The sequence below is a fragment of the Vombatus ursinus genome, unplaced genomic scaffold (assembly GCF_900497805.2).
Source record: "Vombatus ursinus unplaced genomic scaffold, bare-nosed wombat genome assembly UNPS02005459.1, whole genome shotgun sequence".
Classification (NCBI taxonomy): domain Eukaryota; kingdom Metazoa; phylum Chordata; class Mammalia; order Diprotodontia; family Vombatidae; genus Vombatus; species Vombatus ursinus.
In genome coordinates, this window is record NW_020945237.1 from 13871558 (window position 1) to 13887991 (window position 16434).

The 16434-nt window shown below is 40.6% G+C and overlaps 1 protein-coding gene across 2 annotated transcripts; it reads left to right on the plus strand.

Annotated features, from left to right (window-relative positions):
• Positions 1-253: 253 nt before the first annotated feature.
• On the plus strand, positions 254-10450 carry BMI1 (BMI1 proto-oncogene, polycomb ring finger). Of its 2 annotated transcripts, none has more exons than XM_027847888.1 (10): positions 254-460; positions 5456-5598; positions 5973-6069; positions 6717-6772; positions 6869-6919; positions 7150-7258; positions 7358-7403; positions 7854-7952; positions 8406-8486; positions 8573-10450. In XM_027847888.1, the coding sequence occupies exons 2-10, from the start codon at positions 5487-5489 to the stop codon at positions 8900-8902; spliced, it is 981 nt and encodes a 326-aa protein (XP_027703689.1). In that variant the 5' UTR covers positions 254-460; positions 5456-5486; the 3' UTR covers positions 8903-10450. The 2 variants fall into 2 exon arrangements, with proteins under 2 accessions (XP_027703689.1, XP_027703690.1); XM_027847889.1 differs by lacking the exon at positions 254-460 and adding an exon at positions 5285-5304.
• Positions 10451-16434: the final 5984 nt, after the last annotated feature.

Genomic DNA, 16434 nt, shown 5'->3' on the forward strand with positions numbered 1-16434 from the left:
AAGGGAGAGAAGGGGAGAGACAATGGGGATGTTGGAGCGGGAGCCCCGATCGGGATTAGAAACACCTCCCCACCCCGCAGAATAATCTAATCGTCCCCACTCCCATCCCTCCCTCCCTCCCTCGCTCCCCCCTCGGAGAGGAGCCGGAGCCCGAGCAGGAGCAGGAGGAGCAGGAGGAGGAGGAGGAGGAGGAGGGAGGAGGAGGAGGAGGGAGGAGGAGGAGGAGGAGGAGGATCAGGGGGTTTGGGAACTAGCATGAGCTGAGCGAGCAGCGGCGGTGGCGGCGGCGGCGGCAGCAGCAGCAGCTCCTCTCTCCTCCGCTCGTTGCCCATTGACAGCAGCGTCTGCAGCTCGCTTCAAGATGGCCGCTTGGCTCACATTCATTTTCTGCTGAACGACTTTTAACTTTCATTGTCTTTTTCGGCCGCTCTGATCGTCCCTCGCCGGATCCTTTTTCCGGGTATGTATCCAGGGAGGCGCCTAGTGGACCGTGGGCGGGTGGCGGAGGGGGCTGCTCTGGGGTTTGGGGCCGGTTTGGGTGCCTGGAAGGGGAGCCGAGGTGCCCCCCCTTCTCTCTTTCTCGCTCTCGCTCCCTCTCGCTCTCTCTCTCCCTCTCCCTCTCCCTTCCCCAGCTCCGTATGGAGAAAGCTCTGACAGTCTGGGCTTCGACCACACATACACACACGCACACCGAGACCCACACACATACACACACACATGCAGAGGCACACACCGCCCGAGACACAGACTCACAACCCACAACCACCACCAGCACCAGGCTCTCTACCTCCAGTCGCCTCCACCTACTTCAGTTCAGAGACGCACGAACATCCTCACATTTTAGTTCCTTTCTCCCCAGAGCTCCCCTCTAAAACCTCCCAATGCACATGGCCCCCGAGAAGAATATTTCTATTTCCAGTCTTTGCAGCTCCCCTGGACGCAGCGCCCTTTGTTGAGAGACAGATTTTGATTAAACGGGGACCGGTTCCTGAAATCGGGAGCTGCCTGGGTCAAGTGGTTTCCCTCCTCTCCCAAAGAAATGTATTTTGAGGTGTTTAAACATCCACAGAACGTCCCCATATTATAGGGATGAAGTATGTGGGGGGCAGCGATCCCGCCAAGGTGGGTGTTACGCTGGAAAGAGTTCAAACAAAAATGTTATTAACTTAAGTTGGACAAACACTTGTATGAAATTGGATGGCTTGTTAAGATGGCGGTTCCCAGTTGTTTCCAACGTCTCTTGCATTTGTGCTTAAAATGGGAAAGTTTTTACAGTGGTACTACCTGGGGGTCAGTTTTAAAAGAAGTTCTCTTTAAAAAATCAGTTGGATTGTGATCACCGAGAAATGGACAGTTTCAGATTTGGAGCTATTTTGGAGCGAAGATGGTGACTGGATGTTAGCATGTGTAAGGTTTTTGTTTTTTTTTTTTTTCCTCCCTTGCACTCCCCCCCCACCACAGCTACTTTTTCCTTTTAAACTCCAGTGTAGGGGTACACTTAGAACCATGCCTTGCTAAAGTCTAGTAAGTATTACAGTGTTTACTTGATGCTTGTACAGGTCACAGGGTTGTGTAGGAGAGGGGTGCTAGAAAGTTGGTGGCATATGTATATGGAATCACTTGGCCTTGACAGCCTAATATTGAGATGCTTTTCCCAGCAATTTATGGCTAATAATTGGAAGAAAACCAGTTAAGAGACCCTGATAAATCTAAGAGTCAGAGAGAATTTTAGTGAGTTTAATGGTCGTGGCTCAGTATTTGGAAACTAAGCACCTAATTCCACAAAGTTTGGAAAACCCCAAGGATATTTGTACACATCCAAGTGTGGACAGATGTTTTATAGGTTTTCACGAGTGCTTGAGTCTATATTTTATATAGAGGACTGTTAGGATCAAATCTTCTGCAAAGGTATGGCATTGTACTCTTCTCTACCAAGGTAGATTGTAGTTTTAATCACTTAAGCATCCCAATATTTCACCTACACTAGGTCATGCCATAACAATGCCTTAACAGTTGAATTTCTTTCAGATAGAGTGACTGATTACATTGTCCAAGTACTTAATTTTATTAACATAACTATCAACTTTTGGATATTTGACTTCATTTTTCTCTTCTATCTTTACTGCAGTGTGATCGTGCTGGGTCAAACTCTGTACTTATTAAAAGTGTACTTAAAGCTAACTAAAACACTCCATTGTTGACTGGAATTTACACATTCAGCTGTACGTGGTAGACCAGTTATTACATCCAACTTCTTGGTTGTATGTGAAGCAACCAAATTGACAAAACTGTCCTAAGACTTCAGTTAACCCCTACTTTCCACATGCATATTTACAGCTACAAACTCCAGTGATGGAGTTCATTTGCATTTCTTAGATTGCAAATAGTCAAGCTGATTGTTAACATAAGAACTTGCTTCTGTTTTCCTTCATTTTGACATAACTGGTGTCAGGCCTCTAAGAAAACTGACAACCCTAGCTGAGTGTGTTATAATGGCAAGTTTTTACCATTGTGTATTTTTTACCATTGTAATTGTGGTGCACTTTTTCTTGCTTAATTGACAGTTTCTGTGTTGGAAATAAGTTATTCACATGTTATCAACTTCTCTAGGACAGAGAAGCTATTCCTAAAATCATGTTTAAGTTATAAAAGGACCATATTCAAGGTCTTCTTTAGTTTTCCTGCACTTTAAAAAGGGAGAGTAGGAAAAAGGAGCTGAATTTTTAGATAATTAACAATGTGATGTTTAGCAGTATGACAACTATTTTCTGATTTGAGGCCAATCTCTTGGCATATAGAGAGAGATTGTATAAATTTAAAGCCTGATTTAGTATTTTTCCAAAGATTTGGGTCTAGAACTTACACTTGGGATGCTTCTTAAGCCAATCAGCAGAGACGTTCCTCCATAGCTGTTTTGATTGTTCGGTTTACAATATTTGGGATTTAAGAGGAGTTGGTTGTCCATAAGATATTTGAGAACTGTGGCCAGCTTTTCGAATTAGAATCACTTCATAAACTTAATGATTGATGGAAGAATCACTGTGATATACTTTTGCAAGATGAAATGCAGCCTTCTGGACTTTAACTTTCTAGAGAAAAACATGCCATATGTATAAAGGGAATTTCGTTTTGGAAGTCACTGAGGTGATCTTTGTACTCCAGATACAGTCAAATGTATACTTTGCTTTACCACATAATTCTCTGAGATGTAACTTAAATGTATATGCAGTGTTTTCAATATGTTGAGAGTTTTCTTTTATTTGTCTCCAAAAGGTAGTTGTATAGTGGTAAATGGAGCTTTCTTAGTTGTCATCATTGGAGTTATAATCACTTCAACAAAAGCCTTTTTAGCTCTTTCTTGGTAGGTTGGCCAGTAGTCAAAGACATTAGACATCGAGGTGTGGTGTATTGTGTTTCTCTATTATGTATCCAAATCTGAAGAAAATTAGAATAACTGTTACATCATGTCGTGGGTTTCACAAATTCACACGTTTCTATTCAAGGCAACTTTCAGAATATGTGTCAGAAAGGTCAGGACACTGAGTCTGTGTGCTCCGTTTGAGGTCTGAAGTAAAAAGGGGAGTGGGGATAAGAAAGGTATTTTTGGAGGACATGCAGCAATTTGATTTACTGGATTGCCAGTTGGTGTTTCGTATCTAAGAGTCCTCCCCTGTGATTTATCTATAATATATCTGCTGGTAATGTCATTTCATCTTATAGGGCTTGCTGTGAACTGCAGGCTGAGAAAATGACATTTGTTTTTCACTCCTGTCGCTACTCTGTGTTGACAAGGTGTTGATTTAACGTTGGGAATGGGCTGGTCACATGGTCCTTTGCATATTGTCACAATCCTACTGTTTAAAGTCGTTTTTCTTGCTTTCATACTCGGTTTGTTCAAATAATCAAGTGGATTTCCCACCTCCATCCCCTCCCTCCCCCAAGCCGATTTCAGTTTTCAGTCTTTCCCAACTTTTTACCGTTCATCCAAATCTGCAGGAGAATTTAATTTTGGAGGAGGGAGCTTTAAAGAGATTCAGTTCAATAAACATCTCTGCAATTTGAGCTCAGAAGGTTTGGGGCTAAGTGCACAGTTGGCAATTCTTGGGGGAAAAAAATCCCTTCGTGAAAATTTTACCCTGGCGAATTGCTAACAGGAGAGACTGAGAGAGTCTAGATTTGAAACAAGCTTCTTGCATCGAGTCGACGTGGAAAGAGGCCCCCGAGAGTGTCCGAAATGGCCGGGAGTGGCAATGGCTTGCTTTTCCCTTGCCCAGACTCTGCCGCTCGCTCACACGGTCCCCGAAGCTCAAGATAAGCCCTCGTTAGCCTCCACCCGGCGCCCCAAACCCGGCACTGCCTCCCAGCACTAACTCGGAACCTTCCTCCCCCGCCCGCACTAGGCTCCGCGCCCTGCACCCCCTCCCAACTCCCGTTGGAGCCCCTCCCCCCGGTCTTCGCGGCTCGCTCCCCTCCCCCCGCAGCCCAGCCCGGGCTTCCCCGCACACCCGGCTCTTCTCTGGGGCTCGGGCTGTGTGTTGCAGCGGTGGCCGGATGCCAAGTGTAAGTGTAAGTTGCTATGGAAACCCCGATAGAGGCTAGTTCCGAATCCGGAGCGAGACAGAGACAGAGGCGCCGGGATCCGCCTCTTCCACATCCCCTACCCCCTGTGTCTGCTTCGGGAGTAAAGGAGGACTTGGGGAAGGCTCTGCTCCCGGGCCCGCCCGAACTCAGGCCCCAGCCCAGGAGCTCGGCTCGAGGTGCGTCTCGAGCAGCTAGGGAGGCGACCAGGCTCCGGAAATGCCAGTGATGCGGAGAGAGCCGGATTTGTTTTCCCTTTTGTGTTGCATAGAAATGTGCAAGTTGTGGCTCCTCGAACTGACTAAATCAACAACCTTGGAGGAGTGGAGGAGGTGAACAGAGCAGAGCCGTCGTCCTCCGCCCCCCCACTCCCCACCCCACTCTACCCCACCCCAGCCCCCATCCTCCCATCCCCTGGAGGCAGACAGTTGACTTTGGGACCTGCTGCTCGGTCCGAAGTACCTATAATCAATTAGGGAATATCTTTCCCGCTTTTGGCCGGAAGGGTTGGAACAAAACCTTGTAGTTGAGAAACGAGTGCGGGGCCAGTGCGGGGTCTGCTAGTGGCCTTCCGCTGTAAATAGAAGAAAGCCCCTCCGCTCCATTCAGTCTCCTCTTCGGACTCCCCGAATGACCTGGAAAGGCTAGAAGAAACTTTAGCTGGGTCTGGATTCATCGCTGTAGTGGAATGGATTCGGGCTGATGAGCAAAGTCCTTCTTTACACGGTTATTACATTTCACCTGATGATATGTTTTCGGACTTCATTAATCCTGAAGTTTACATTGTGTGTGTGTGTGTGTGCCTGCAGTATTTTTATAGTGTAAGGATTTTGGAGAAAACCCCACTGAGATACAGTCACTATTTTTGTATTTTCAGGACCTCCTGAAAGGAGCAAAATTAAGCAAAAATGCATCGAACAACCAGAATCAAAATCACAGAGCTAAACCCTCATTTAATGTGTGTGCTTTGTGGAGGATACTTCATTGATGCCACAACTATAATAGAATGTCTACATTCCTGTAAGTACCCAGATTCAACCTATTGTTCCTTGTGTTGTCTGTTTCCCTTCTAACCTCCCCCCTCCCCCCAATTGACTATGTTACACATGGATGACAGAATAATTCTTTCAAAGTTTGGTAAAAGGTGATCTGATGTCTTTGGGGGCATCCAGAGTATTAGGAGCGCTTTCTTACTACATTAAGATAAGCATGCAGTATGCAAAATCTTCTGAAAATGTTAATTGATGCTAATTCAGGTGATTTAAATATTATTAACTTTGGCTTTTAAGTTTATTTTAACCTATTCCTGTGCTGTAGTTTACCTCTAGTTTTACTGTTTCACTCTCAAACTTCTAAAACTAATCAAAAAAAATCGTATTTTTTTCTACTACTAGTCTGTAAAACATGTATTGTACGTTACCTGGAGACCAGCAAGTATTGTCCTATCTGCGACGTCCAAGTTCACAAAACCAGGCCACTCCTGAATATAAGGTATGAGAAAATTACAATTCCTTGTAAGTGTGCTTTGTCACAATTCATGATGGTTTGATTATCACCTTTCTCTCTTGATAGAAAACTTACTCTTTGGTGGTGGGTAAAATGTCATTAATGCTATTTGATAGCTTCAGAATTAAGACAGAAATATTCATTTTTAAAGTATAATATTAAGAAGATTTTCGTTTTTCATAGTATCTTTTTAATACTGAATTTTGACATGTTGCATTTTTATTACAGCATGAATGTAACTTTGAAAGACAGTATTAAGTTATAAAAATGTTGTTGGTTCCACATTTCCTCTTTGTACTCTGTTCATTCAGGGAATTATTAGTAAGTTTTAGAGAGTCTATTTTTTGCTTGTGCAAAATGCAATAGAAACTAGAGGTCATTTATAAATATGAAATATTTTGTCATTATTTTAAAGTAAAAAGTATTGTGCTAAGTTTTAGAGTTCTATTATGATGTCTTATGCATTTTGTTCTGAAAATTATATTTTTACATATAATTATATATTAGCCTTGTTCTAAACAATGTCATAATACAGTAAAAACTTTAAATGGAAGGAAGGGAGAAGAAAATCATAATTTACACCTATTACTAGGTCTAATTAGTGGTTTACTTTTCTATTTTATTTTTTTCAGGTCAGATAAAACTCTTCAAGATATTGTATACAAATTAGTTCCAGGCCTTTTCAAAAGTGAGTAACAAAATATAAAGATGAATTTAATAGATTATCTTGTAATTTTTAAGTACTATGCCAGGTAAAAAAATAATATTACATTTTGTTTTTCAGATGAAATGAAAAGAAGAAGGGATTTTTATGCTGCTCATCCTTCTGCTGATGGCAAGTCCTTCTAACTTTTACTTAAAAAAAAAAACAACCTGAATTATGTGATTTGAAAAAACAAACAAACCTATTTCCAGTATTTTTGCCTTTACTTACTACATGCTAAAGACTTAAAAGAAAAAGCAAAACAAAACCCACCCCAAATTGAAACCACATGACAACTTCCCTTCTTTTTGTTGTCTTTTGTGTATAGTCTTTTTATTAAATATATAACAATTTCCATCTAGCTGCCAATGGCTCTAATGAAGACAGGGGAGAAGTTGCAGATGAAGATAAGAGAATTATCACAGATGATGAGATAATAAGCTTATCCATTGAATTCTTTGACCAGAACAGGTAAGTTCTACTGGAGGGGGGGAGGGTGTCTATTTTTTGCTAGTGTGTTTCTTATTAGCTATATTATTTTAATTGTCCTTATTTATTTCCTTTCCTTAGATTGGATCGGAAAGTAAACAAAGACAAAGAGAAATCTAAGGAGGAGGTATAATCTATGTTATATAAAAACTTGTGCAGAAGAAAAATTGTTGATCTTTTTAGACTTCATATGACAGAGTCTGATTATTTTGTCCTTTGGCTATTTTCAGTAGTATATAGTATCAAATAGACATAAAATCATTACTAATTGTTATTAATTGCTTGAGGTTGATAATAAAGAATTATAATCTATTTTAGAGATAGTTTATGGTTTTACAAAATACTTTAACTCATTTGATACATGCATGATCAAACAACTATAATTTGAGTTTCACTGACATTCTAAGTATTGAAATATTTCAGACAAGGTTACCTACCAAGGAATTCTTAAAATTTTGAATTACATAATATTATTTGTTACTATCTTTTTCTGTTTACATACTCCAAATTAAACATTTTGAACAGGTTATAGTCCTGGAATTGAAAAAAAAAATAACTTTCCTAAATATGCTTTCAGGTGAATGATAAAAGATATTTACGCTGCCCAGCAGCAATGACAGTTATGCATCTAAGAAAGTTTCTCAGAAGTAAAATGGACATACCTAATACTTTCCAGGTACTGATTTTCTTTACAAACTTCATGTGCTTCATTTTCTGTTAACTTAAGTCTGTTGCTGGGTTGTTTTTTTTTTTTGTTTTGTTTTGTTTTGTTTTTTGCTTCTTGAATTCTGAACCAAGAGTAGAAACAGCTAAACATTCAGAGTGCTTTAAATTTTTGATTATTGAGGCACTTTATAATACAAAATCAAAGATGCTAACACTAAATTTGTGACTAGCATGAAATCTTTAAGTATGTAATTCTGTTTTAGCTCAAGAAAAAGCCTTATTCTCTTTTTAAAAAATGTTTTCCCATAATATAAAGTTGGAAAAAAAATTCATGGTCTATTTTCAGAATAAATGTTATTTGAAGTACCAGTATTAGTTTGGGAATTTTTCTTCGTTGAAGAAAAAATGTATTTTACTTTTATTATTACTTATTATTGTGTTAACTGAATAATTTATATCTTAGATTGATGTAATGTATGAAGAGGAACCTTTAAAGGATTATTATACACTAATGGATATTGCCTACATTTACACCTGGAGAAGGGTAAATATCTAATGAAACAATAAGAGCTTGTGGTTGGCAATAATATTTAAAAGGTTTATGACTGACTTAATCTATTTACTTTGTAGAATGGACCTCTTCCTTTGAAATACAGAGTTCGCCCTACTTGTAAAAGAATGAAAATCAGCCACCAGAGAGATGGTTTAAATAATAGTGGAGAACTGGAAAGTGACTCTGGGAGTGATAAGGCCAACAGCCCAGCAGGAGGTATTCCCTCCACCTCTTCATGTTTGCCTAGCCCCAGTACCCCAGTTCAGTCTCCTCATCCTCAGTTTCCTCATATCTCCAGTACTATGAACGGAACCAGCAGCAGTCCTAGCAGTAACCACCAATCTTCCTTTGCTAACAGACCTCGGAAAACATCAGTAAATGGCTCTTCAGCAACTTCGTCTGGTTGACCCCTCAGACTGTCCAAAAAAAAAAAATTAAACCCTGATTTATATAGATATCTTCATGCCATTACAGCTTTATAGATGCTAATACATGTGACTTTCGTCCAATTTGCTTTCTTTTGTAGTGACATCGAATTTGGCTATAAAAGATGGACTAGATGTGACATTCATATGGACGTTAATTGCAATGAAAGATTGTTCCTGTAAAGAATTGATTTCTGAGGAGGCAGGCAAGATTTTTTTTCTCTGTGCTAGGAAAGATGTGAATGGTTTTTTACAGCCATTGTCGGGACTTGGGAATCTTCTGCATTGGATGTAAGGATTGGGACATAGTTTGTTAATCTCAACTAACGCCTACATCACATTCTCTTCAATTGTTCTTGTTATGCTGTTTTGTGAATCTGTAGAAAACAAGTGCTTTTCATCTTGAGAATCAACAAAACGGAAAGAATATGCATAGAATGATGCATTCTATGTAGCCATGTCACTGTGAATAACAATTTCTTACCTATTAGCCATTTTGATTCTTGTGTTTCATTTTTCTCCGTTGCTTTGCAGAACTGATCAAAGGAAAGTAAACTTCAGTTTTACACTCTGTATGCCTAAAGCGGGTACTACCGTTTATTTTACTGACTTGTTTAAATGATTCGCTTTTGTAAGAATCAGATGGCATTATGCTTGTTGTACAATGCCATATTGGTATATGACATAACAGGAAACAGTATTGTATGATATATTTATAAATACTATAAAGAAAATATTGTGTTTCATGCACTCAAATATGATTGTTAAATTCTCCAAACTGGTTCGACCCTTGCAGATATCCTATGTTTGAGCCTTGCTTATCAGCAGAGAACCTTTTTAGTGTGGATATCAAATTCCAAATTCAGCTATTTTGAAAGCAGTTGGCAAACTATTATGATGTTTGTCTTTTTCCCAATACTATATATTTTATTTTTCAAATTGTGTTGCAGTGAAGGAAAAAGAACTCTCTAACCAGGGAATATGGAAGTGATTTGTTCATTTTATTTCAATTTTATTATTGGGTGTGATGGAATTATCGTGTTTTTTAAAAAGCACGTTGAATCACTATAGACATAAAACACATGGTAGAAATTTTAAGAAACTGACCAATTGCTGGATGAAGGCATTATATCTAAATTCATTTTAATATATGGTACAGTAGTAATTTCAAATTTAACAGGTACGTCATTATTTCCAAACAAAGACAAATGCCTTCTCTTTAAATGTCTGTAAATAGGAGCAACTTTTAAGCTCCTAAAGGTATTAATTTTAAGTAGAAAGAGCATGTTAAATTTAAAATATGAACTGCCCCAATTGTTTTCAGTTTGTGCTTTGCTTTGGTCGAACTTTGTGTGTGTCCATCACCCATCAGTTATACATTTGTGAGGGTGTTTATTCTATATGAATATTGTTTCATGTTTGTATGGGAAAATTGTAGCTAAACATTTCATTGTCTCCAGTCTGCAAAAGAAGCACAATTCTATTGCTTTGTCTTGCTTATAGTCATTAAATCATTACTTTTGCATATAAGTAGTTATTTTTGCTGCCTTCTTTAAAGTTTCAGTGACTAAAGAACTTCCATGAAGTCACTAAATATATAGATTTTATTTTGACCTGACTTTATATAATATGACTGATAACTATTGAGTTTCTGGTTGTAGAAATAGAAATAACTTTCATTTATAACTGATTGGCAAAAAGAAGCCAATAAACAGATTATTAATTGAGAAACTAACAAAGTACTTCATTTAATAATATATACATTAAAAGAACAAACTGGTTGCTTTTCTGGAAACATTGCAAGGGATGAGAAGTGATTAAAAACCAAAATACAATACTTTTATCTCTTGAAAAGTGATATCTACAAGCAGTACAATTTTTTTAAAATCAGTTTCTTTTTTCAACCTACTCCACACAAGGTATGTGTCTATTCCACACATAATTCTTGAGTTAAATTAACATTTTTCTCCAGTTCTAATAAGAACAATTTTTTTTTCTTGTCTCCCTCTGCTCTCCAAACTTTCTATGATAACTATAACAACTAAGGAAAAAAGACCAATTAATGTAGATTTCAGTGATTTTTATGTTTTGGATATTAATAATGTCAAAGAAACAAAAAATACATATTTTTCAAGAGTCCGGATAGTGCCAGTTAATTATGTCTTGACACAACTTCATTTGGTGTTATACAAATCTGAGTTAATATAAAGGACAAAGTGGGACCCCAAACTTCAATTTACACATGAATGTATTAAGATGGGTTTAGCAATTATGTTTAGAAGTATCAAATATCAAATCTAACTTTACTAATATTAATATTTACACCATATATGTGGATAGCAAGAATGATGGAGAGTAAACTTTTATTCTTCCCCCTCCAAAATACATACTTACTGACCACTGAATCATGAAATTTGCAGAAATTTCAAAGGGCTGTTTCAGCTAAACCCTCCACATTCTCAGTTACTTAATAAAATGGGGATAATATCCCTATGACTTGCCCTCCCTTGGAACCACTGAATTCTGGTTATAACTATTGTGATGTAAAACTTTTGATAAACTAGCCCAAAACAAAACAAAAAAGCCCCATGGAGATCCACATCAAAGATGATGCTAATTTCACATGGTGATCTTTGCAGACAAAATAGAAGGTCCCTGAAAAGTTAGCTGAAAGGCTTGAGAGTTTTTCTTCCTAAAATATTCTAGTAATTCCATACCATAAAGCAATATGTTGATTAAATTAATGGGTAGAAGAAGCCTATTTATGTTTACCTCAAATAAGAGGATTAAATGAAAGAAATGAGTTGTTTTGTAAACAACTGGAGAAATTATCAGCTATACACTGGCATAGCACTTTATATGTATTTGTTTTTTAAGTATTGACTATCCTACTGCATAAATTAAACTGTTTGAGGAGAAAAATCTATTGATTTATCAGACCTTCTAATCTTTGGGTCTGTGTGAGTGCTTGAAAAAGTAAGAGACTGGATTTACAAAAAAAAAAAAAAAAAGAAGAAGCAAACCTAGGTTCAATGAAGTATTGAACCTTCTTTCCCAATGCTTGGAATTTTGGTAAATCAGTTATTACTTTGAATACACATCAGTGTTTTCCCATTTTTTTTGGTACAGGCCAGGAAAAGTTTTTTGATGTCTTTGAATCTTTCCTGTATGCAAGTGTCCATGGAAGTTGCCACTGGCATCCTGGGGATCCGAAAAAAGCTTGATCTTTAAATTGGATTACCCTAACTATTTGAGATAATGTTTTTATTTTTAGAACCTATCTCAATATGGTAGCCAACCTTTGTTTTATTGAAATTTTAAGATAAAAAAAAGTATTGGACCTCATTAGAGGGCAGATTTCCTCTTCATATATTTAAAGAATGAACAATCAAATATTACATCTCTTTCCTTCCACTGAATCTGAAATGGGAGGTAGGGAGATTACTTTGGTTCATGAATTACAAAGAACTACACGACGTTGCTCCCTAGTTTTGGTTGCCAAGGGTTGTTTTGAGGGAAAAAATACTATTAAAAGATAATTTTCCTGTCAAAGACTTTGAAATTTCCTGAAACAACTCATTTTCTTAGGATCGAGATTTTCCAGCATTTCACTAGTCACTCCTTTAAAAAATAGAATCCTATAGGAGATGAACCAAGGTAAAGTGGAAAGCACACCTGTACCAAGAGACTTGAGCCTTGGTAGGCTTGTAGTTCAGGCTTTCCCAATAATCAGTTGTGTCACCTTAAGAGTTTTAAACCTCTCTCTGCCTTAGTTTCTCACCTGAGGAGCTTGGAAGAGATGGTCTCTACGATCCATACCAGTTCTAAAATTTACTTGAATTCTTCTGACAAAATAAACTTTTGCAATTCCGAACTTTACCACTATAGATAGCAGTATAATTCTTAGGTAGTCAGGAAGATGGGGTTCTTTACAAAGAATGTAAGTTATCTCCATTTTCTCATGGTGAATGACATCCTGGGAAGATGCAAAGGAACATTTTAAGCGGACAATGAATGACTCGTGCTCCACGCAATAACTTAGTAACTTCGCCTAGTTTTGACGATGAAATTCTCAGAAAAGGTTCACTCATTGAGTGTTTCCTGTTTCCGTTGCTAATATTTTAACGTTTTTTCTTCTACTTTTGGTTCTTGAAACGGATTTCCTTTTATTTTACTTGTACCAAATTTCCTTTCTTTCTTGTGCATTTTCAAGAATTTCCATATGAGAGACTTCCCTGTTATTTTCTGTCTTCCGGCCATCCTCAGACGTCGCAAGTCAAGAAAACCCAATAACCTCTGAATGAGTGGCAAAGAAATACTTTGGGAGTTTTATGAAGGGGTTGACATACAATTGGAGAATTGCCACCCCCCCAGTACTGCCATCCGCCCTTCTCTCTTCTTTCTTAATTTCTCTTCTAGCTGCTTTACCCTCTGCTCCAGAGAAGAATCTATCAGCAATGAATGCCCAAGCCTCAAGTGTCTTCTTGATCACATTGACTCCAGGAAAACTATCTAGATTCAATCTTTTGATAAAAGTCATTTGGAAGACAATCCAAACTCTACTCTGGAAGGGGAAACGGTTCTTCCTTGTAAAGTTGGGCAAAGGTCTGGCCGAGGAAACCTTGAGCCCCCAGCCTTGTGAAGAGCTGCGGAGAGATAGGAAATACCTGCTGGGATCGAGCCTATGGTGCTTAGGCAACCAAAAGCAAATTGAAACCTGGGTCTCTCTCTGTACTTGACAGAACTCCAAAGAAGCAAGCCCGGGAGCGTAATTTAGACATTCAACTGCTTTCAAAAGTTGGAAAATGCCTCAGCCGGACCCTGGAGGGCAGAGGAGGATTTAAGCAGTGTGGACCCGGGAACTTAATTCGCTACCCGAACATAGAGAAGAAAGCCAATGTCGGAGTGTCGAGAGCCTGGGGGGATGGGAAGAGCCCCGTGCAGTGGAAAGATTCCTATCTCGGGAGGGGGGGCGGCGAGGGACGCGGAGTGGGGGGAGCGTGGAGGGAGGGAGCGAGCCAGGGGTGCACGTGGGCAGAAGAAATCTGGAAAGTGGACAGCGTGCGCCTTCTGGCTGAAGGCTGCTTGGCTAGGAAGGATCATTTGGGGCGAAAGCAGTCCCGCTTTACCCTGGTCCCTGCTGCCTTCTCTTCCCTGCCTTTCCTTTTCCAACTAGAGATTATCTGCAGGAGGGGAGATGGAGGTTCGCTAGGACTGTGCGTGCGGCCGCCTTGGGTTTCCGCTTCGGCTTCGCGGGGCTCTCACTGCCCAGCGTTCAAGGCTGGGGGGCTGAGCCTGCACAGAGGCGCAGGAGGAGGCAGCAGGAGGCAGGAGGAGAGGCCATTTTGCGCGTGCGCTGCTCTACTCCCTGGTAGCCTTCGGAACTTCCGATTCGGGTCCCGCCAAATTTGAAAGCGAATTTACAAGGCTGTATCTGCGGCGCGAAGGTGGGAAAGCGAAGTCATCCGGGAGAAGCCGGCGCTTGGGCCAGCCGGAGACGCGGGGCACGAGGTGCTCTACGGGGGAGGGCTTCGACGGGGAGCTTACCTCCCCGCGGCCCGGGAGCGCCCGCCACGTCGAGGGGCAGACAAGGAAGAAACCAACGAGAAGAGCGTCCCTACAAAATTCCTTTCCCTCGTTTGGTGCTGCTGCAGGCTTCTGGGTCTCCCCGCTAAGATTTGCTAGCCGAGATGCCCCCCCGACAAAAAAAGCCGGGCTCAGGGAGCCCAGTGGGGCTAGAGGACCTCCTTCTTCCTAACCCCTAAAGGACAGGGTGGGTTGCACGAGGTCGAGGCAGCTGGGGGACCAAAGGAGAAGGAAGGTCTGGAGTTACCGAGCTTGAAGGGTCCAAAATCTTGAGGGAAGGGAGGTTTGGACTGGCCCCACTACCCCAATACATTACGTCGGAGCTCTTCAGGAGAAGAATCTCGTCCCTTCCCTCAAAAGCATGCTTTTTCTAGGTAAGCACTGAGAGTCTGGCGATTTTTCTGGAGAAGTGAAGCGGTGTAATCAATTTGGACCATTACCACACTTCATCCTTTCCCTGCCCCCTTCTTGCATCCTCCCAATTCCCACCACCACCACCAACTGCTGCCAGTGCTGGTCTCTCATAACCTCTTTTCTATTTTTTTTTTTTTTTGCTTCAGTAGTTGGGCATTTGGAGTTTAGGTTATTATTATTATTACTATTATTATTTTTTGGCAGTGTAAATGTGGGATAGTTATTTATTAATTTATTTATTTTGAATGCAACTGCCTCATTTGCCCTTTTGCAGGACAGTGATCCGGGTAGTAGGAGAAACAACCAGCCCGCTGGCAGATTTCATTTAGCTGAGACCACCTCCCAGGAAATTGGCTCACTAGGAGGGGAACAAGAGGGGAGTACAGAAGACCGATTCCCTTGGTAATGACGGAAGTGAGAAGGTGCGGAGAGAGGACGGGGCGGGGAGAGAGTGTATTTAAACAGTTGGAATTTTAAATCTGGGGGAGAAAATCCTGGATCGATGCACTGCGCAAACTGGCACCTAGAATAGGAGGATACAGTACATCTCTTCGCACGTCTCTATCTCCCATATTTACCTTTTAATCTTCTATTAACCCGGGTAGGAATTTCACTTCACAACGAGTACTAGAGACGCTGAATTTCCCTACGTCCCGGGATACAGACGGAATTGGGGACGAGTGAAGATATAGAGAGGTCAAGGGAGGGAAAGCCATCTTCAAAATTAACATCGTCAAGTTCACGTCCAGACTAGACGACTACACTAGATTGTAGGGCCCTTGGGATTACCAGCCAGATTCCCAAGAGCAGCGTCATCAACCCCGCGCGAGAAGATAGACTGGAAGGTGACAGAGGACAAAGGGAGAGGGAAAACGGCCTAGAGTCGGCAAATGCTCAAAGGCTGCGCATTTCTTTTTCTATGGCGCAGGCTACAGAAGCCGCCATTTGGTGGCTGATCTTTCGGCTGTTCAGTACCGCGCAGCTGAATGTCACACCTCACACACCGACACAGTGTTGTCTATTTTTTAATGCTGTTTTTAAAAAATCAGACCTTCTTTTAACTTCCCTCTTTGCAAGCTCTGGTTCGCCATAATTAATATTCAGCCACCGGGATGCTCCTTTTCCTTCCAGACCCGCCCACCCTTGCCTACCTACAGAATCCAGGGTCCGCAGCAGGATTTCTCCTCTGGACTCAATAGCTGATAGTGAAACTAACGAACCAAACAGGACCTTATTAAATGGATATGGAAGGGTAAAAGGGACGACCTGCGTCCTAGTCCCCATTCCCTAGGAGTAGATGGAAGTGTCAACTTTGGACCATAATTGGAATCATGCCACCACAGAGCTATGTTTTAATTTTTCTCTATTGAGAGGCACCAGAACGTACTTCTTTCCTGATAGCTCTGAACACTTCATTCCCTCAGGAGGGTCTTTTGCTGCCTGTTATCTTTCCAAGAAATATTTCCTTCTCTCTCTCTCTCTCTCTCTCTCTCTCTCTCTCTCTCTCTCTCTCT